Genomic DNA, 21,400 nt, shown 5'->3' with positions numbered 1-21,400 from the left:
GATTTGAAAAAAAGGGCTCTGTCAGGAAGGCAAAAACTGGCTGTGTCAGGAAGGGGTTAAGATATTAGAACAAAAATGTCCTAAATAGGACCTTTTTTTTTTTTTTGCAAATAAAATTCCTGAGAACGAATCCGTCAACCCTCTTATGATGACCATTAGTCTATTTCTGTAGTTCTCCGTGCCTCCTGGAAATTCAGGGATCCCTCCTGCATCTTATCTTTCTCTGAAAATACATCATCTTGGCTCAGCCCAAACCTCCTGCGTTCCCAACAGTCAGTATGTACGCCAGAAGGGCCAGTGCTGGGAGGTTTGCCCTTTTACTGTTATATCAGGGTTGCCGACCTTCTTATTCTCCTCAGGGAGACGGGGCTTAAGCGTGACATCACTAAACCAGCAAATTCAGGGATCTCCGTGGAGGGGGCGGGGCTAAAATGACGCGATTGTGTCATTTTAGCTCCACACCCTCCTCTGAGACCTGAGGATTGCGGCATTTTAATGCCGTGATCCGGGGGACAGCGGGGGTCCCCCCTGAATCTGGGAGGGTTGCCCACCCTTCCGGGGGGCCGGGAGGGGGACCCGATTTTCGGGAGACTCCCGGAAATTCCGCGAGGGTCGGCAACCCTGTGTTATATTTATATTAGCAGTGTCCCTGATTTAAAAAAAAATACAAGCAATTCACTTGAGAGCAAACTGAAATGCTAGTTTGTGTTTGTGTGCATTCTAAAACCACTATGCATTGTTCTAGCATAACAAATGTGCAAACCTACTGTCTGTACAAAGCTGTAGTAAGTGCATAGCTGCCTACCCTCCTGTATTCTGCAGGAGACTCCCTGACATAGCAGCAATCTCCCTCTCTCCCTCATTAGTCTAGCAATCTCCCTCATGCCACCTAGCCCACATTACACTGTTACACCATAGTTACCTCCCCTCCTGCATTCTGCAGGAGACTCCCTGACATAGCAGCAATCTCCCTCTCTCCCTCATTAGTCTAGCAATCTCCCTCATGCCACCTAGCCCACATTACAATGTTACATTATAGTTACCTCCCCTCCTGTATTCTGCAGGAGACTCCCTGACATAGCAGCAATCTCCCTCTCTCCCTCATTAGTCTAGCAATCTCCCTCATGCCACCTAGCCCACATTACACTGTTACACCATAGTTACCTCCCCTCCTGCATTCTGCAGGAGACTCCCTGACATAGCAGCAATCTCCCTCTCTCCCTCAATAGTCTAGCAATCTCCCTCATGTCACCTAGCCCATATTACACTGGTACATTTTTTGTATAAAAGGAATGAGAGATAGATACATTTACATTGAATCATCAGCACCATTTCCCAGCACTTTACCAAGTATAGTAGCCCTTACTAACTGCCCTGGGCTCATCTACATTTGGATATACAGTACTGTAAGTCATTTTAAAGATTCCTCTCAGATGTAGCAGTACACACCTACGCTTCTAGGTGCCATGTTCACAATCTCTTTTCACAATCTCTCCATATATGGAACTAGACACACCCTCTGGGTGGAGCATGACACCCCCCCCCCCCCAATGGGGCGCTTTGCAAAATTCTATTACCACCTATAATCTCCCTGAAACTAGTTTTCAAAGGTAGGCAAGTATAAGTGGTCTATGATAATCAGAAGAACAATGGGTGTGTGGGATGGCAGGAAACAAGTTGAAAAACTGCGACAGTCGGGATTCTGAAGGTCAGTATAGCGACATCAGGACACCAACTGCCTGCACTCTGACAGAGGGGTGAGTGCATCTAAGCCCCTTGGTCAACAGTCAAAAGGTTGACATGTGAAAATAGGCTGACATGCATTAGGTTGACATGATCAAAAGGTTGACACAAGAAAAATGTCGATAAGAAAACAGTCAACATGAGTTTTTCATGTTTTTTTTTTTTTTTTACTGACTTGTTCATACTTTATCTTCCCAGTGTGACGACGCGGTACATTTATACGGTGTCCATGTTGACTAATGTCGACATAGACATCCAAAACAGTGAAAAACTCACGTCGACCTTTTTCCATGTTGACCTTTTGCTTGTGTCGACCTTTTGACCATGTTACCCTAATGCATGTTGATTTTTTGATGTGTAGACCTTTTATATGTCGGTCAATACTGGTCGAGCTTTTGACTGTCGACCTAGACACTGTCAACATAACAACCCATACAGAATAAAGGCAGGTGCTCACTCAGTCACCAAAGATGGGCTATCAACGTTTGTTTACATAGCGCCAGCACATTGGGCCTGATTCAGACCTGTTTGCTAGGCTAACGCAGCCGGCCAAATGCTGTTGACGTAACCCATGTCGACCTAACGCACGTGTTGACCTTAGACACCTGTGGACTATGTCCGATGTCAACCTAGACACCTGTTGACCTTGAGTCATGTGACATCAGCCGCCCGCGCTGAGCAGGCATTGACCCACCTGCATTCGCAGTGGCACACCCACCATTTTGTTGCCGTGCCCATGAAAGCCAAAACTGCGATAAATCTGAGTAAATCCGAACCCGCTGATCTCTACTAATAATTTCTCTCTCCCACCGACCTGTCGCTGCCCCCTCCCCCCCACCCCAGTAACATTTTGATGCTTATTCTTCCGCAATCCAGGAATATTTTAATTGAGACGACGGCTACAATCAAACCTTGTAAAATCGATAAACAGATGTTATAGAAATCTCTATATACGCTGATTTGCTTATTTCAGCCTTCCCACGTTTCCTTGCCATTTTCTTGCTTCCTGCTTCCTTTTCCTGTGTTCCATAAGTCGTTATCATTGGCAGATCAAATACCGTAGAGTTTATTATTTGAAAGTTTATCGCAGTTTTTCAACTCGTTTCCCGTCTTCCTGATTGCAGTTCTGCCAAATTCACCATCTGAATGTGCCCCAGACGTCACATTCCCAACCCATTACAACAGCTGTTTGCTTCTGTTTAATGTAGGTGTTTGTGTAGTGAAACCTTTCATTCCAATACAGTGGCAAACGCAGGATTTTTAGAGGGGGGTTTCAAATTGTAATCCAAAATCTCTCAATCTGCATTGGAGTAAAGCTGTGTACACACGGGGGCGATAGGGGCTGAAACCGCTGGAAATATGGTCGCAGGCGACCATATTGCCAGTAATGGGAGTGCGCACCAGCGATAAATCGCCGGGTGCGCGCTCCCGTTTTCTGCCCCATTGTAATCGCTGGTCACAGGAGCTGGCTCCTGCGACCAGCTAATTACCTCTGCGGCTCCCCCAGCAGAGGTTCCTTTTCATCAGTGACCATCTCTGGTCGCTGATGCAAAGGAGACACTGGGCAATATATCTCCCCCCCTCGTGTGTACGGGGCTTTAGTGTCATTTCTCCTGAATGAGTCTAGACTTAGCGGCTGCGAATAGGGGGGAACCCATTAGGTTTTCAGCCCCGTTCCAATCGCTGGTCGCAGGAGCTTGCTCCTGCGACCAGCTGATTACCTCTGGGGCACCGCCGGCTGAGGTTCCCTTTCATCAGCAACCATCTCTGGTCGCTGATGAAAAGGAGAAACTGAGCAATATATTGCTAGCAATATCTGGCTGAGCAATATATCTCCCCCGTCTGTACGGGGCTTAAGAACGAGATCTGGGGGAATGGAAACAGCCCTAAATATTGGTCTTTTTATACACTGGATACTGTATGGAATTCAGTATTATTTTTGTACAGTACATAACAAATACATTATAGACCCTGTACTGACCTTTCTAAGCTCACAATCTCCCACCTCTTGGTAAGGCTCCAGTCTCTTCCTCCTGGCAGCTGCTCTCCATTGCAATGTTTGAGGGCTCAGATCCACACATACAGTAAATGTGGTAGAAGACGTTGGTACACTGGGCATGTGCAGCAGCTCTGCAAATCTGCAATAAGTGTATTTCTGGATACAAATACACCTATTTTTTTTTACAAATTTCCTTTAGTAAATTTCCCCCAATGTCTGCAGACAGGTAACCCTGTGATAGGAGGGATGGGGTAAGGTGCAGGGACAACTAATTTGTTGGATCTCCCATTAATAAAATTGTTGGCAACCCCATTGTGTACCTAGCTGCTACTACTATCATACACATACCTGTCTTCCTTCAGACAGAGGTGGTGTGCTGTGTACGAGACAGGCCTTGCGACTGGTACTCACCCTTTTGTGGTCCCGGTATCGCGTGATGATAGTTTGGGTCCCCCTACAGGTATTCCTCGATGGTGCTTGTAGGGACAAATCAGAATTAACGGGGTCTTACTGTTCAACGATCAGGGGGTTGAGTGTGGGAACTATGGGTGGCAGTGACCTTCACTGGCTGGATGAATGGTTATTATCGGCCGAGCCCCGATTGGCCGACAAGCCGCAAGCCCCGATTGGCTTGCGCTTGGCGCACCATTCAAAGCATCGCGCCCTGATTGGAGGAGTTTGAATCCTTACAAATTCAAGCTGCTCCGTGCCTGTCCGCTGCGTCGTCTGAACAGGAAGAGCCATGTCTTCGGGACGGGGGTGAATAACCCTCTGTCCCTCCACTACTCTGGGGCACACCCTCTCACAGTGGTATCGTCAACTACCAGTCTGGGAGAGCAGGGAACCATCAAAATTATGAGGGAACGGAGACACCGCTAAATATTCTGGGGACATGTGTATCTACGTTATGGTATCACTGTGACAATTCTGCCTACCCCAGAAGGGGGTGATTTCTTTACCTCTGAAGAATCATTATAACTTACTTTGCAAATATTAACTTTAGCTAAGATTCTGTATAGCAGAACCGTTTCTAATAAAGTGCAACTGCGTTTGTTTTACCCCTGCAAAACAGGTTAACGTTATAACGGGACATACAGACTTCTAAGCATTATTCTACAAGATGAGAGCCCATTGTCACAGCCCGACCAACTGCGCCACCTACTGTCCTTCCAGTGTATCTTCTCATGCCATGCCTGTATGCCAGTGGTTGCCAAACATTTTTGAATCACAGCACCCTAGACTCTAGGACGCTGTGATTCAAAAATGTTTGGGCCTAGAGTATGTACCTTTTTTAATTTTTTATTTAAGGTGAACCTGGGCCATAAATTTCTTACTGATAAAACTAGAAACAATATCTGAAATGAAGTATATTGTGTTTATGTCATCATAAGGTTAGTGATGTGGTGTGGGCCATGATTCACTTCTGATAACAGCCAGCAGCACTGAGTTTTGCCTAGAACAATGACCATAAACAAATTCCATTGGTCCATGAACACAACCCAAGGAACCCCAGGGTGCCACGGCGCACAGTTAGGAACCACTGCTGCCTGCTCCTGTGATGCAGCCAGTGTGTGGCTCGTCTCCCTTTTCCATGCTGAGGCCATTGTTAATTAATGTTAATATATGGACAGAGATGTATATATTATGGATGGGTGTCGACACTATGAAAGTTGACCAGTAAAGTTCGAGACATGAAATAGGTCGACATGACTACAGTCAACAGGGTCAGAAGGTCGACACCAGCATTAGGTCAACAATGGGAATGTTGACATAAGTTTTTAACTTTTTTGTCACAAATTTTTACATAAGTTGACATGGACTCCGTATCAGTGTATGCTACGTGCACAGAGCCACGTGTGTGAGATTGGGTCACATAGCCTCCTCCATCTGTTAATATATTTCTGGACCAGAAATATGTGACATCAGTTCCAACCTCGATCAGCCTGATTCTATCACAGCTGCTGAGTAAGTCCTGGGCTACGCACAGACTGCACACACTGGGGAATCATTACATGGGGATGGGCAGTTATCTGGGAGTGTCAGGTAATACGCAGGCGTGGCCAGGTGTGAGAGGGGAAGTCATGTGATGTCAGCTCTGCCCCCGATCAGCCTGATTCTATCACAGCCGCTGAGTAAGTCCTGGGCTACACACAGACTGCACACACTGGGGAATCATTACATGGTGAGCGGCTGTTATCTGGGAGTGTCAGGTAATAGGCAGGCGTGGCCAGGTGTGAGAGGGGAAGTCATGTGATGTCAGCTCTGCCCCCGATCAGCCTGATTCTATCACAGCCGCTGAGTAAGTCCTGGGCTACACACAGACTGCACACACTGGGGAATCATTACATGGTGAGCGGCTGTTATCTGGGAGTGTCAGGTAATAGGCAGGCGTGGCCAGGTGTAGGAGGGGAAGTCATGTGATGTCAGCTCCGCCCCTGATCAGCCTGATTCTATCACAGCCGCTGAGTAAGTCCTGGGCTACACACAGACTGCACACACTGGGAATCATTACATGGTGAGCGGCTGTTATCTGGGAGTGTCAGGTAATAGGCAGGCGTGGCCAGGTGTAGGAGGGGAAGTCATGTGATGTCAGCTCTGCCCCCGATCAGCCTGATTCTATCACAGCCGCTGAGTAAGTCCTGGGCTACACACAGACTGCACACACTGGGGAATCATTACATGGTGAGCGGCTGTTATCTGGGAGTGTCAGGTAATAGGCAGGCGTGGCCAGGTGTAGGAGGGGAAGTCATGTGATGTCAGCTCCGCCCCTGATCAGCCTGATTCTATCACAGCCGCTGAGTTAGTCCTGGGCTACGCACAGACTGCACACACTGGGGAATCATTATATGGTGAGCAGCTGTTATCTGGGAGTGTCAGGTAATAGGCAGGCGTGGCCAGGTGTGAGAGGGGAAGTCATGTGATGTCAGCTCTGCCCCCGATCAGCCTGATTCTATCACAGCTGCTGAGTAAGTCCTGGGCTACGCACAGACTGCACACACTGGGGAATCATTACATGGGGATGGGCAGTTATCTGGGAGTGTCAGGTAATACGCAGGCGTGGCCAGGTGTGAGAGGGGAAGTCATGTGATGTCAGCTCTGCCCCCGATCAGCCTGATTCTATCACAGCCGCTGAGTAAGTCCTGGGCTACACACAGACTGCACACACTGGGGAATCATTACATGGTGAGCGGCTGTTATCTGGGAGTGTCAGGTAATAGGCAGGCGTGGCCAGGTGTGAGAGGGGAAGTCATGTGATGTCAGCTCTGCCCCCGATCAGCCTGATTCTATCACAGCCGCTGAGTAAGTCCTGGGCTACACACAGACTGCACACACTGGGGAATCATTACATGGTGAGCGGCTGTTATCTGGGAGTGTCAGGTAATAGGCAGGCGTGGCCAGGTGTAGGAGGGGAAGTCATGTGATGTCAGCTCCGCCCCTGATCAGCCTGATTCTATCACAGCCGCTGAGTAAGTCCTGGGCTACACACAGACTGCACACACTGGGAATCATTACATGGTGAGCGGCTGTTATCTGGGAGTGTCAGGTAATAGGCAGGCGTGGCCAGGTGTAGGAGGGGAAGTCATGTGATGTCAGCTCTGCCCCCGATCAGCCTGATTCTATCACAGCCGCTGAGTAAGTCCTGGGCTACACACAGACTGCACACACTGGGGAATCATTATATGGTGAGCAGCTGTTATCTGGGAGTGTCAGGTAATAGGCAGGCGTGGCCAGGTGTGAGAGGGGAAGTCATGTGATGTCAGCTCTGCCCCCGATCAGCCTGATTCTATCACAGCCGCTGAGTAAGTCCTGGGCTACACACAGACTGCACACACTGGGGAATCATTACATGGTGAGCGCCTGTTATCTGGGAGTGTCAGGTAATAGGCAGGCGTGGCCAGGTGTAGGAGGGGAAGTCATGTGATGTCAGCTCCGCCCCTGATCAGCCTGATTCTATCACAGCCGCTGAGTAAGTCCTGGGCTACACACAGACTGCACACACTGGGAATCATTACATGGTGAGCGGCTGTTATCTGGGAGTGTCAGGGAATACGCAGGCATGGCCAGGTGTGTGAGGGTAAGTCATGTGACATCAGCTCCGCCCCCGATCAGCCTGATTCTATCACAGCCACCTAGTAAGTCCTGGGCTACGCACACACTGCACACACTGGGGAATCATTACATGGTGAGCGGCTGTTATCTGGGAGTGTCAGGGAATACGCAGGCGTGGCCAGGTGTATGAGGGGAAGTCATGTGACGTCAGCTCCGCCCCGATCAGCCTGATTCTATCACAGCCGCTGAGTAAGTCCTGGGCTACACACAGACTGCACAAACTGGGGAATCATTACATGGTGAGCGGCTGTTATCTGGGAGTGTCAGGGAATACGCAGGCGTGGCCAGGTGTGTGAGGGGAAGTCATGTGATGTCAGCTCCGCCCCCCGATCAGCCTGATTCTATCACAGCCGCTGAGTAAGTCCTGGGCTACACACAGACTGCACAAACTGGGGAATCATTACATGGTGAGCGGCTGTTATCTGGGAGTGTCAGGGAATACGCAGGCATGGCCAGGTGTGTGAGGGGAAGTCATGTGACATCAGCTCCGCCCCCGATCAGTCTGATTCTATCACAGCCGCTGAGTAAGTCCTGGGCTACGCACAGACTGCACACACTGGGAATCATTACATGGTGAGCGGCTGTTATCTGGGAGTGTCAGGTAATACGTAGGCGTGGCCAGGTGTGTGAGGGGAAGTCATGTGACGTCAGCTCCGCCCCCGATCAGCCTGATTCTATCACAGCCGCTGAGTAAGTCCTGGGCTACACACACACTGCACACACTGGGGAATCATTACATGGTGAACGGCTGTTATCTGGGAGTGTCAGGTAACACGCAGGCATGGCCGGGTGTGTGAGGGGAAGTCATGTGACGTCAGCTCCGCCCCCGATCAGCCTGATTCTATCACAGCCGCTGAGTAAGTCCTGGGCTACGCACAGACTGCACACACTGGGAATCATTACATGGGGATGGGCAGTTATCTGGGAGTGTCAGGTAATACGCAGGCATGGCCGGGTGTGTGAGGGGAAGTCATGTGACGTCAGCTCCGCCCCCGATCAGCCTGATTCTATCACAGCCGCTGAGTAAGTCCTGGGCTACACACACCCTGCACACACTGGGGAATCATTACATGGTGAGCGGCTGTTATCTGGGAGTGTCAGGTAATAGGCAGGCGTGGCCAGGTGTAGGAGGGGAAGTCATGTGATGTCAGCTCCGCCCCTGATCAGCCTGATTCTATCACAGCCGCTGAGTTAGTCCTGGGCTACGCACAGACTGCACACACTGGGGAATCATTACATGGTGAGTGTCTGTTATCTGGGAGTGTCAGGTAATACGCAGGTGTGGCCGGGTGTGTGAGGGGAAGTCATGTGACGTCAGCTCCGCCCCCGATCAGCCTGATTCTATCACAGCCGCTGAGTAAGTCCTGGGCTACACACAGACTGCACACACTGGGGAATCATTACATGGTGAGCGGCTGTTATCTGGGAGTGTCAGGTAATAGGCAGGCGTGGCCAGGTGTAGGAGGGGAAGTCATGTGATGTCAGCTCCGCCCCTGATCAGCCTGATTCTATCACAGCCGCTGAGTAAGTCCTGGGCTACACACAGACTGCACACACTGGGAATCATTACATGGTGAGCGGCTGTTATCTGGGAGTGTCAGGGAATACGCAGGCATGGCCAGGTGTGTGAGGGTAAGTCATGTGACATCAGCTCCGCCCCCGATCAGCCTGATTCTATCACAGCCACCTAGTAAGTCCTGGGCTACGCACACACTGCACACACTGGGGAATCATTACATGGTGAGCGGCTGTTATCTGGGAGTGTCAGGGAATACGCAGGCGTGGCCAGGTGTATGAGGGGAAGTCATGTGACGTCAGCTCCGCCCCGATCAGCCTGATTCTATCACAGCCGCTGAGTAAGTCCTGGGCTACACACAGACTGCACAAACTGGGGAATCATTACATGGTGAGCGGCTGTTATCTGGGAGTGTCAGGGAATACGCAGGCGTGGCCAGGTGTGTGAGGGGAAGTCATGTGATGTCAGCTCCGCCCCCGATCAGCCTGATTCTATCACAGCCGCTGAGTAAGTCCTGGGCTACACACAGACTGCACAAACTGGGGAATCATTACATGGTGAGCGGCTGTTATCTGGGAGTGTCAGGGAATACGCAGGCATGGCCAGGTGTGTGAGGGGAAGTCATGTGACATCAGCTCCGCCCCCGATCAGTCTGATTCTATCACAGCCGCTGAGTAAGTCCTGGGCTACGCACAGACTGCACACACTGGGAATCATTACATGGTGAGCGGCTGTTATCTGGGAGTGTCAGGTAATACGTAGGCGTGGCCAGGTGTGTGAGGGGAAGTCATGTGACGTCAGCTCCGCCCCCGATCAGCCTGATTCTATCACAGCCGCTGAGTAAGTCCTGGGCTACACACACACTGCACACACTGGGGAATCATTACATGGTGAACGGCTGTTATCTGGGAGTGTCAGGTAACACGCAGGCATGGCCGGGTGTGTGAGGGGAAGTCATGTGACGTCAGCTCCGCCCCCGATCAGCCTGATTCTATCACAGCCGCTGAGTAAGTCCTGGGCTACGCACAGACTGCACACACTGGGAATCATTACATGGGGATGGGCAGTTATCTGGGAGTGTCAGGTAATACGCAGGCATGGCCGGGTGTGTGAGGGGAAGTCATGTGACGTCAGCTCCGCCCCCGATCAGCCTGATTCTATCACAGCCGCTGAGTAAGTCCTGGGCTACGCACAGACTGCACACACTGGGAATCATTACATGGGGATGGGCAGTTATCTGGGAGTGTCAGGTAATAAGCAGGCATGGCTGGGTGTGTGAGGGGAAGTCATGTGACGTCAGCTCCGCCCCCGATCAGCCTGATTCTATCACAGCCGCTGAGTAAGTCCTGGGCTACGCACAGACTGCACACACTGGGAATCATTACATGGGGATGGGCAGTTATCTGGGAGTGTCAGGTAATACGCAGGCATGGCCGGGTGTGTGAGGGGAAGTCATGTGACGTCAGCTCCGCCCCCGATCAGCCTGATTCTATCACAGCCGCTGAGTAAGTCCTGGGCTACACACACACTGCACACACTGGGGAATCATTACATGGTGAGAGGCTGTTATCTGGGAGTGTCAGGGATAATGCAGGCGTGGCCAGGTGTATGAGGGGAAGTCATGTGATGTCAGCTCCGCCCCCGATCAGCCTGATTTTATCACAGCCGCTGAGTAAGTCCTGGGCTACGCACAGACTGCACACACTGGGGAATCATTACATGGTGAGCGGCTGTTATCTGGGAGTGTCAGGTAATACGCAGGTGTGGCCAGGTGTGTGAGGGGAAGTCATGTGACATCAGCTCCGCCCCCGATCAGCCTGATTCTATCACAGCCGCTGAGTAAGTCCTGAGCTACGCACACACTGGGGAATCATTACATGGTGAGGGGCTGTTATCTGAGAGTGTCAGGGAGGGATGCGGTCATCTATTAGAATGAACTTAGGTCTACAGTCATTAGGTCGACCCCACTAGGTCGACTGGCAGGAAGGTCGACCTGACTTAAGGTCAACATGGGCCAAGGTCGACATGACTTAAGGTCGAATTTGCATAAAGGTCGACATGATGAAGGTCGACATGGGTTTTTCACTGTTTTTTGAGCCGACATGTGCCGACAGGCGGTATTTCATGCCCTACCATCCACTAGGGCGTGGTGGGAGAATAAAATAGTGTGCCGAGCGCAGCGAGGCACCGTGCCCGAAGCATAGCGAGCGAAGCGAGGGTCCGATTCTCATTGCCAACTGTGTCCATGTCGACTGTGTCGACATTCGGATCAAAAAACAGTGAAAAACCCCATGTCGACCTTATGACCAGTCGACCTTCCTCATGTCGACCTTTATGCAAATTCGACCTTAAGTCATGTCGACCTTGGCCCATGTCGACCTTAAGTCAGGTCGACCTTCCTGCCAGTCGACCTAATGACTGTAGACCTAAATGCAGTCTGACGAATGATCCCATTCCGTCAGGGATAATGCAGGCATGGCCAGGTGTGTCAGGGGAAGTCATGTGATGTCAGCTCCGCCCCCGATCAGCCTGATTCTATTACAGCCGCTGAGTAAGTCCTGGGCTACACACAGACTGCACACACTGGGGGAATCATTACATGGTGAGCGGCTGTTATCTGGGAGTGTCATGGAATACGCAGGCGTGGCCGGGTGTATGAGGGGAAGTCATGTGATGTCAGCTCCACCCCCAATCAGCCTGTTTCTATCACAGCCGCTGAGTAAGTCCTGGGCTACACACACACTGGGGAATCATTACATGGCCAGTGCATTGCTAATGAATTTGCCGATTTCACTCTGGCGCGGCAGTGGCTATGTATCGTAGGGCTCTGAAAATGATCACCAGTCCAATCAGATCTGAATCAGACCCTTGGGTCCATAGATTTTTAGAAAAATACTGGCGTTGTGATTGTTTCCTTTTAGAATTATGCGCAAAACACCTGCCTTCTAGTTACAACGCATCACCACTGTACTCTGGAAAATGTTAGTTAGTGACCTCTTCCTGTGCATCTACCTGAAACATGTGACCTGTCGGGAGGTCTAGAAACTGTGACAGTTATATGCAGTTACCCACTAAGCAGGGAATTTTTAAAATTAGACTTTTAACGGGGTGAAAAGGGGTCAAAATGTTCCTTCCAGCAAACCTTTGCCACCGATTAAGCCACCCCAACTATGTTATGTGAACCGTGGAACACACATTTATTCTCATCCATCTCAAATGCAGTCTGTGTCTTTAACCCTTTGAGTGTCAACGTTGCTGTGAGCGATCCTCAAAATATCCGCTAAAAATGCCACCGCCGCTTCCAGCGACTGTTCTTTTAGTATAAATGAATACAGATACGACCGAGTCAATTCATTGAAGGTTAGGTAAATATTGCACCCAAATAAAGAGCAGTCGCTGTGAGCGGCGCTGACATTTGTAGCGGATCTTTTAAGGATCTCACAGCAACGTTGGCACTCAAAGGGTTCCTAAAAATGGTTTGTTTGGCAATTTTCACACCCGCTTTTGACAAATTCCCCCAAAGGGTTAACTCTTTGAGTGCCGAGGGAATTTGTTACTATAGGGGTAAAAATTGGCAAGCAAACATTTGTATTCACCATAATCTTATTTTTCCCCACACAACATTTTTTATTTGAATGTATATAACAAACGTGAGGGACGCTGGCATTTTTCGCTGATAGTTTGCACATCTCTCATAGATGTCGACACTCAAAGGTTTAAGCTGATAATAACAGAAAGCTTGTGGAAGGCAGTGCAGAGTATTTTATTGTCTAGTAGTGGGCAGTGGATGACCTCGATTCCTTTGGCTCTGGCATCCATCCATTACAGAGGCACAACACCATTTTCTGTGCCAGGAAAGAGGTAATAATACAAAGTTGGACCACACAGAGACGGGAAACCAAAAACAAGTTACGATGATTCCAGTGGAATGAACAAGCTTAAATCACTTATAGTACAAGTAATGCTTTTCCTGTTACTCTATAACATCATTTAATATCCTTTATAGTATAAACTGCATTCACAGATTGTAAACAGAAAATCTTGGGGTAGAACGCACATAAGTAGCACATACTGTAGATGCGCAAAAAATCGAATAAAACCAAATGGAATTTCCAAACCTATCCCAGAATGGAAACAAAGTTACATTTGAAAGGTATTTTAATATGTTATGGTGCATAGCGTCAATCCGTTCCGCTGCTTCCGATAATGAGGTTTCCAGTCCCGTCAGCTTGAATCTCCTTTCGGCGTGTAAATGGCCAGGTCTTCCGCACAGCTGGGAGTAGGTCGGATACACCAACAGCTCTGTAGTCCAGCTTCTCCGGGCCCTTGAGCATGTGGTTTGCAAGCCCGATGTGACGACGAAGAGCAGCCTCCAATCAGGATTATCGAGGTTGGCCAATGAGTCCTGCTCTGGCTGCCAAAGCCTCGTTCTGCTGTATATGGTATTCCTGAAATCTCATCGATATCCTCTGCGTCATTTTCAGATATTTCTGTAGGCAATGCTCCGAACACGTGATCTACGGGCGAAGGCAGACAATAGCACGTGAGTGATGTGTAACATTTTACACGCGTGTTTTTTACATCATGTACAGAAGATCATAGTAGGAGCTGTCCCCTAAATAAAAACACTGGTTTATATAACTAAGCGCAGGAAACCAACAGTTTGTCCCTGCTGCCGTCTAGAAGGGATACTCAACCCTTCTTAAAGACAAAAAAGAAAAATACAGAGAAAGACGGCGCTAATGGACACAATTATAATAATTCAGTCTTCGTTTAAAAATACAAATGTGTTTTTTTATTTTTTATCAATATCTAAAAAACAGGGCACCGGCCGGTGAGACCAAAAATCAAAACATTAATTATACATAATGACAAACCAATAAAATAATAATGGCATACTATTCCAATACTCTCAGGAAAATATCAATTGCTCACTGAGCAGACTTGTTGTATATTTGTATACAGAAGAAAGGAGCTAAAAAGCTGTTAGATTGATTTTTGCATGCATAGAGTTAGTACTTATTCCTGTCCAGCAGGGGTTAATGACAGTTATTTTTAGACAAGCAGACTGCTTGTTTTGACCAAAGAAAGGAATATACACTTTGCAATTAATGGTTATTGATTAAACTTGGTTAGTAGCTCAGTCATGCACAAACTTGTTAGCATATACTTCATGCAGATGAGAATAAGGAGTAGTATACTTAGTCTCCTGTAGCTGCGAGAGTGTTTGTAACTTGTAATCCACCTTTCAAGGGTTAGTTTCCCATGCCTCGAGCGTGTTCCCGGCTGCGCTGTTTCTCCAGTGACGCTAGCCTTATCTGGAATTCTCTGCTCTGGCTTCCGGGTCTCCCGAGCTGCGGTGATTCCTGTGACAGGCACTTGTTGATGACGCGTTTCCCCACCTTGCAAAGTGTCAGCGGCTTCATCTGATGAACACGCTCGAGGCATGGGAAACTAACCCTTGTTGGAGGTGCCCAAGCAATCAGCGTCTCTGTACGTCTGAGTGACCCTAAGGTCGCACAGAATGGACGCATATAAGACGCCATGTTTCTGCATAGAGGAACGCAGATGTAAGCGGAGACTCGCAACTAACAACGGAACTTCCCCTAAACCCTTCCCATCAGTCATTTTTCAAATGAAACCTTAGAGAGCAACATCACTAAGGGGGGGGATTCAGACCTGCTCGCTGGGCAGCAAATATACCCAGCGAGCAGGTAAACGTTGTCCCGCATAATGCCCGCCCACCCCGTGGCACGATCTGCTCGCAAAAGTCTGCACAGAGGAAAAATCATCGATGGTCGCTCACCGCGGAATGATATTTCCTCTCTTTGCGGATAACAGTAAGCCTGGACTTTCTTTTATGCTCGACGGTTTTCTGCGAATTGGGCAGCGGCGCGGACGTCTCAAGCAGGCAGGCGCATGCCTGCGATCATGGGGGTCCACTCAGCTTTTCTATAGGCATGCCCATCGTTGTTCTTTTGTGGGCACATCCATCGGGTTTTGTGTGGGCACGTCCATCGGGTTTTGTGTGGGCACGTCCATCGGGTTTTGTGTGGGCACGCCCATAAAACGCTGGACGGAGCCCAGAGACCGCCCACTACCTGTCACTTGATTTCTGAAAGGTCCCGGCAAGTGAAAAACTTGTCGAAGGCGTTCGCTCTGGCGGTTTGCACATGTGCATGAACAACTGTTATTGGCCATCTGTCTGTCCATCTAAGACACACTTAGGGGATGATTCAGAATTCCGCCATGGCTCTGGGGGTGTGCACTATTGGAGTTGTGGCCGATTTCTGAATCATCTCCTAAGTGTGTCTTGTATGCTATTATTGTCTATCTGTGCATGCATCTATCTGAGACAGGCCTCAGGGGCGTATCAGTGCACCTATGTCACCGCCAGATCGTTCATTGACCTTTTGTAGCATTTCTTCCCACAAATACCATTTATAGACATCATTAAAACAAATAAACGGAAGTATCCACGAAGAAGTAAACTATGTCTTACAATGGTGGTTCCTGTGCGCATTGGATCAGAAGTCGGACCTGCTGCGCGTCTGACCGGGGCAGCCTCCTGCAGCAAGGGAATGGGGTCGCATGCGATATATCACATGCAAGAGGACCGCTTGTGATATATTGCATGCAATCCTGCCATCCGGGAGGTTCCTGGGATATCAGCAGCGAGGGGAGAAGTCTCAGTAATACATGTCAGACGTCATTCTATATTGGTTACACACCATTGAGACTTGCTGCCAAGAGAAAGTACTATATAGAAATGGACGTCAGCGCTATTGGTGAACTACCGGGAATGAAACACATTTGTTAAGCGAAGTAACTTCCTCTGGAGGGAGTCGCCTTCTAAGGAAGTTCCTTGGCATATCGAAATGCGTTAGTTTCCCATTGTCTCCCCCCAGGACTGTCTACCTCACAGGAATACCAATACAATAACAGCATTCTTCTGCCATCTGCTTGTAAGCTATACATTTTACTAGTTTAATGTGTGGTACACTTTGCAGTATAGCAGCTTCCTGTGTATATATATCATTTACTTACACTCCCTAATCACCCACGCGTGCCTCCTTTACTCACACCCGCGCGTGCCTCCTTTACTCACACCCGCGCGTGCCTCCTTTACTCACACCCGCGCGTGCCTCCTTTACTCACACCCGCGCGTGCCTCCTTTACTCACACCCGCACTCTCCATTCACACACGTGTACCTCATTTACTCACACTCGCCATTCATCCGCGTGTACCTCATTTACACGCGTGTACCAAGGTTATTTAGCTTCTTGATAATTATGTGAACATAAGAAATTAAAAACTACAGGTAGGGAAAGTCTTTTGCCTACAAGGAAAATTAAATAAACCTAGAATGAATGCAATTCGCTATGTCAATTGCAAACCACATTGTACAGTAGCCGAGCAATTGATTGCCTGTAAATATTTAATTTGTCCCATAGCAATTGCCCCCCACTCTGGTACATAGGTGCACCTACCTCTTCAGCCCTAACTTCACGCGTTGTAAAGTCTTTCACACAATCCAGGAAGCAGTTTTCTGTCAGTTTATTATATGTTCCAAGAAATTCTTTAAACTGCAATTACAGAATGTACAGAAATTATACCATCAATGAATTCTTTAGTTTGTTCGCACTTTAGCTGTCATTGCACGCATGCACTGAAGACCAGATACTACTCAGAGGACATCACAGGTACGGACTCCTTTCATTGCCCCAGTCCCTGTAGGTGTACATTGTAAAATGTGGACGTAATAACGGCATACTGCAATGAAATGCTGGGCGCTAATTCTCACAGCCCAGAACAAAGTCTTAAATAACATATTGGGCAAAAACATCCAGGGGTACAAATAACATTTAAAATACAATGTCTTATATAGCGCAGCAGATTCCGATACAGTGTCTTATATAGCGCAGCAGATTCCGTTACAGCGTCTTATATAGCGCAGCAGATTCCGTTAGTGTCTTATATAGAGCAGCAGATTCCATTACAGTGTCTTATATAGCGCAGCAGATTCCGTTACAGTGTCTTATATAGCGCAGGAGATTCCGTTACAGTGTCTTATATAGCGCAGCAGATTCCGTTACAGTGTCTTATATAGCGCAGCAGATTCCGTTACAGTGTCTTATATAGCGCAGGAGATTCCGTTACAGTGTCTTATATAGCGCAGCAGATTCCGTTACAGTGTCTTATATAGCGCAGCAGATTCCGTTACAGTGTCTTATATAGCGCAGCAGATTCCGTTACAGTGTCTTATATAGCGCAGCAGGTTCCGTTACAGTGTCTTATATAGCGCAGGAGATTCCGTTACAGTGTCTTATATAGCGCAGGAGATTCCGTTACAGTGTCTTATATAGCGCAGCAGATTCCGTTACAGTGTCTTATATAGCGCAGCAGATTCCGTTACAGTGTCTTATATAGCGCAGCAGATTCCGTTACAGTGTCTTATATAGCGCAGCAGATTCCGTTACGGCACCTTATATAGCGCAGCAGATTCTGTTACAGTTTCTTATATAGCGCAGCAGATTCCGTTGCCCTTTACAATAGTAGACAGTGATAACACAAACTAGGTAACAACAGACACACTTGGGGGTTAGAGGGCCCTGCTGCAAGCTTACAATCTATAGGGACATAGGAGGGAAACACAAGGACAGGCACCAGTAATAGCATAGCAGTCCCACCAAGTTACAAGTCCAGAAGGGAAGCTATATAATACATAAGTGCCTCAGAGGGTTATGTGTGCGGTATATAAATATGATAGGTTTGCCTGAAGAGGTGAGTTTTCAGGGAACACTTGAAAGTTTGGAGGCTAGTGGAGAGTCTTATTGTGCATGGAAGGGCATTCCATAGGATGGGAGCAGCCCGATGAAAGTCCTGTAATAGTGAATGGGAGCTAGGGATCCGTGCAGAAGAGAGACGCAGATCTTGTGCACTATAATAACGAAGGTTGAACTTGATGGACTCAATTCTTTATTCTACCTGAAGTACTATGTAACTGTATGACCAGAGATGCACTGTGAAGAGTTAAGGGGCCTACACAGATTTTGCTGATTAATGCTAGATCACATCGCTGTACAGCACTGTGTGTTAAGCTATCTCTTGTGAGAACACTGGCCCTGACTGGCGATTAGGTAGTTTTATCCAGCATGATGATGAAATCGCTCCAATACCAACAGAATTTATCTTGGTCACCTGTAATGTATCTGAAAAGTGATCTACAAACTATATGACCTGCTCACCTGTTTAATTTGATCCGATTCGGAGATCTGAGCTGCCATAATCTCGAGGGGTTAGAACCAGTCACCTGGTAGGAATGCGAATAACACCATGTTAAAGGAAAATAAAAAACAATGTATATGCTTTTTATACAGAGAGGTATTGATGGTAGGGATGAGCCAGTGTAGGAAACGGTTCATATTATTTTTAATGTGCCTCCCAGCACACCACCTCCATGTCGACAGTAAGAGCATCAATACAATAATGCCAAACGTTATGTCGCCATGGAATATACCAACTGCAGAATATCAGGAGGGAGGGTTAGGGGCCTTACTCACTGCTGGATGATGGAATTATTCATATGCTGACCGCCAGGCCATGCAGACACAGCAGAAGTTGCCTATCCAGCCGAAAGTCACTGCGCCACCACCACCAGGACTAAGTCGACAGTCAAAATGTTGACATGGTCAAAAAAAATCAACATGAATGGGTCGACATGGATTTTTATTTTATTTTTTGAGCAGATATGTGTTGACAGGCGGTATTTCATACCCTACCATCTACTACGGCGTGGTGGGAGAATATAATAGTGTGCCGAGTACAGCCATGCGAGGGGAAGCGGTACACTTAGATGGCACACTATTTTATTCTCCCACCACGCCCTAGTGGATGGTAGGGTATGAAATACCGCCTGTCGGTACATGTCGGCTCAAAAAATAGTAAAAAAAACCATGTCGACCTAGACACATGTCGACCTTCATCCATGTCGATATAAATCGGGTCGATAATTCGACCGTAACCCGTTAATCTCACAGTGTAAGGTTCCCCACCATACACGTACACTAAGGTTAATAAGCCTACCAGCACCTCTTTGGTCGGTGTGAAGAAATGAACTGCCCTAAGGAAACACACAAACACAAGGGGGAATGTATAAACTCCACACAGAATGGCCTCTGGCAAAGATTAAATCCATTTTGTCTTGTGCAAGTTGGAGACAGAGGGTGAGTGGGCCTCATGAAACCTAACTCACAGACGCTTCGGTGAGTGTAGGTTTGAGCGTTATGTGATTCCTTAAGTTGATTATTTTAATGAATTGCTGAGATTAGGGCTCTGATTCTGGTTGGCTTATTAAAGCAACGGTAGTTCGCCGTACCCTGCTACTCACCGATTTTCCCTGCTGTGCTACGAATGGATGTTTTGCTGTTGGAGGGGCCTAAATCATTCAATGGTCACCGGCCACCGAATGATTTCTGTAGTGCTTGTTAATCTAAGTCTTTCTGTGGTGACTTTGATTAGTGGTGCCCTGCCCCAAGAACAGGGAGGGCAGCTGATATCTGGTGATGTCAGCTGTCCGCCCACCAAAAGGCAGGTGGTCATCCCTGTTCGCATGGGGACGCCAAGCATTTTGAGGGGCGCACGCAGCATTTTTTCGTGGGTACGCCCATGCATACGCCCCTCCCCGACGTCTCCTGCAGTGAAGACATGCACATGCGCATATGAACAGATCTTCACCATGGAACTCCCTGTACGAGAGAGTTCCTTAACTAGAATGAGGGCCTAGGTGCAATGTGTGGCCATTTGTAAAGGCCTGAGGAATACACATGCAGCACTAAAGGAACGATAACTAATGCAAAAAATAAGGAAGAAAAAAAGAAAGTACAAAACCGTGTCCTACATTTGATATGAGGCAACCGAAACGTAATACATAATATACAACACAAAAAACAATGATGCTATTTGGTTATTTTGTAAGCGATCGGTCTAGCTTAAAAAAAAAATCCTAAATTGCTGTGTGTGTACACCCCATAGCAATGGCGAGGAGCGGTCCCGTGCATCGCCATCTCACATTGCCCAGCAAGTGCATACAAAACACTGAGTTAGCACACATCGCTGTGTGTGTATGGGCGATCCAGACACTGGGAAGTTCAAGGAAAATCACCTACCCTAGATCACTTAGCACAACAGGTTATCACACATTTCAATGTGTGTATGGCCCCCTGTCTCTCCATATTTTAACCTCTTGGGGTGACCTTGAATAAGGAATAACTGCAAGGTCATGCACTGCAATTGCTGTTGTAAAAATCAATACTGCACATACACAACATGGATACATTCATTGCCATCATGTGATAGATTTAGGCAACACGTGACTTTGCAGTTTTGTGGAACCATAAGTCCCAGCCTGCCCGGATGGAATGTTACACATTGATATGCTACAATCTGCCTGATACTATAGTGACATCATAATGGGGATTGTCACTAGGTAACAATGATGCTGCACATGGTCAGTAGACACTAGATGCATTTCCCCTCACTGCACTGACAGCTCCCCTACCCCATCACTCACACTCACTGACCTGCTCCCAGCAGCACTCACACTCTGATCTCCCACTGCTGCTCACCTGCCGCTGCTGTCTCCTTGCCGGGGAACACGTGGGCGGAACGACCTCTATTCGCAGAAGCAGATTCGTCACGCGTGTAGAACTTAGCAGTGCAAACGCAAAATACAGCGACTGTAAGGCCCGAAATATTACATATTTTTGCTTATTATTTTCATACATTAGCAATGTCTTTTTTTTATTATGTTAGTTTTGCAGTGAATATTTTAGAACGAATTATCAGATACATTTACTTCACGTTGCTGAGCAACAGTGGTGTAACACTGTTAGTTTTCCGTAACAACAGTGACAGGTTTATCCGTTCCTAGCTATTTTAAATCTTGTCTGAAAATCTGAATCTTCAGTGTAACGGCCTCAGGAACATGTGACTGAACTGTGTTTAGATTAATTAGAAGATGGTGTGTAAT

General features: G+C 47.9%; 1 protein-coding gene across 4 annotated transcripts; it reads right to left on the bottom strand.

Moving 5' to 3' along the window:
* Positions 1 to 13,026: 13,026 nt before the first annotated feature.
* Positions 13,027 to 21,147, bottom strand: TIMM9 (translocase of inner mitochondrial membrane 9). 4 transcript variants are annotated; one of them, XM_083167292.1, is made up of 4 exons: positions 20,997 to 21,147; positions 18,618 to 18,682; positions 16,860 to 16,955; positions 13,027 to 13,885 (listed from the first exon to the last, which is right to left on the bottom strand). In XM_083167292.1, the coding sequence occupies exons 2-4, from the start codon at positions 18,654 to 18,656 to the stop codon at positions 13,751 to 13,753; spliced, it is 270 nt and encodes an 89-aa protein (XP_083023418.1). In that variant the 5' UTR covers positions 18,657 to 18,682; positions 20,997 to 21,147; the 3' UTR covers positions 13,027 to 13,750. The 4 variants fall into 4 exon arrangements, with proteins under 4 accessions (XP_083023418.1, XP_083023419.1, XP_083023417.1 ...); XM_083167293.1 differs by having other exon boundaries at positions 20,972 to 21,059; XM_083167291.1 differs by having other exon boundaries at positions 20,952 to 21,043.
* Positions 21,148 to 21,400: the final 253 nt, after the last annotated feature.

The sequence above is a fragment of the Crinia signifera genome, chromosome 12 (genome assembly GCF_055691185.1).
Source record: "Crinia signifera chromosome 12, ASM5569118v1, whole genome shotgun sequence".
Taxonomy (NCBI): Eukaryota; Metazoa; Chordata; class Amphibia; order Anura; family Myobatrachidae; genus Crinia; species Crinia signifera.
Note: the sequence above shows the minus strand (reverse complement) of the source record. Positions and strands in the feature narration are given on the sequence as shown.

Bases quoted from the DNA above. Each gene is read 5' to 3' on its own strand.
- TIMM9 (XM_083167292.1), bottom strand. From the start codon at position 18,656: ATGGCAGCTCAGATCTCCGAATCGGATCAAATTAAACAG. The intron at 16,956-18,617 runs GTGAGCAGGTCA...CTGTAATTGCAG, and splicing joins AATCGGATCAAATTAAACAG to TTTAAAGAATTTCTTGGAAC. The intron at 13,886-16,859 runs GTAGGTGCACCT...CTTCGCCCGTAG, and splicing joins GTGAAGTTAGGGCTGAAGAG to ATCACGTGTTCGGAGCATTG.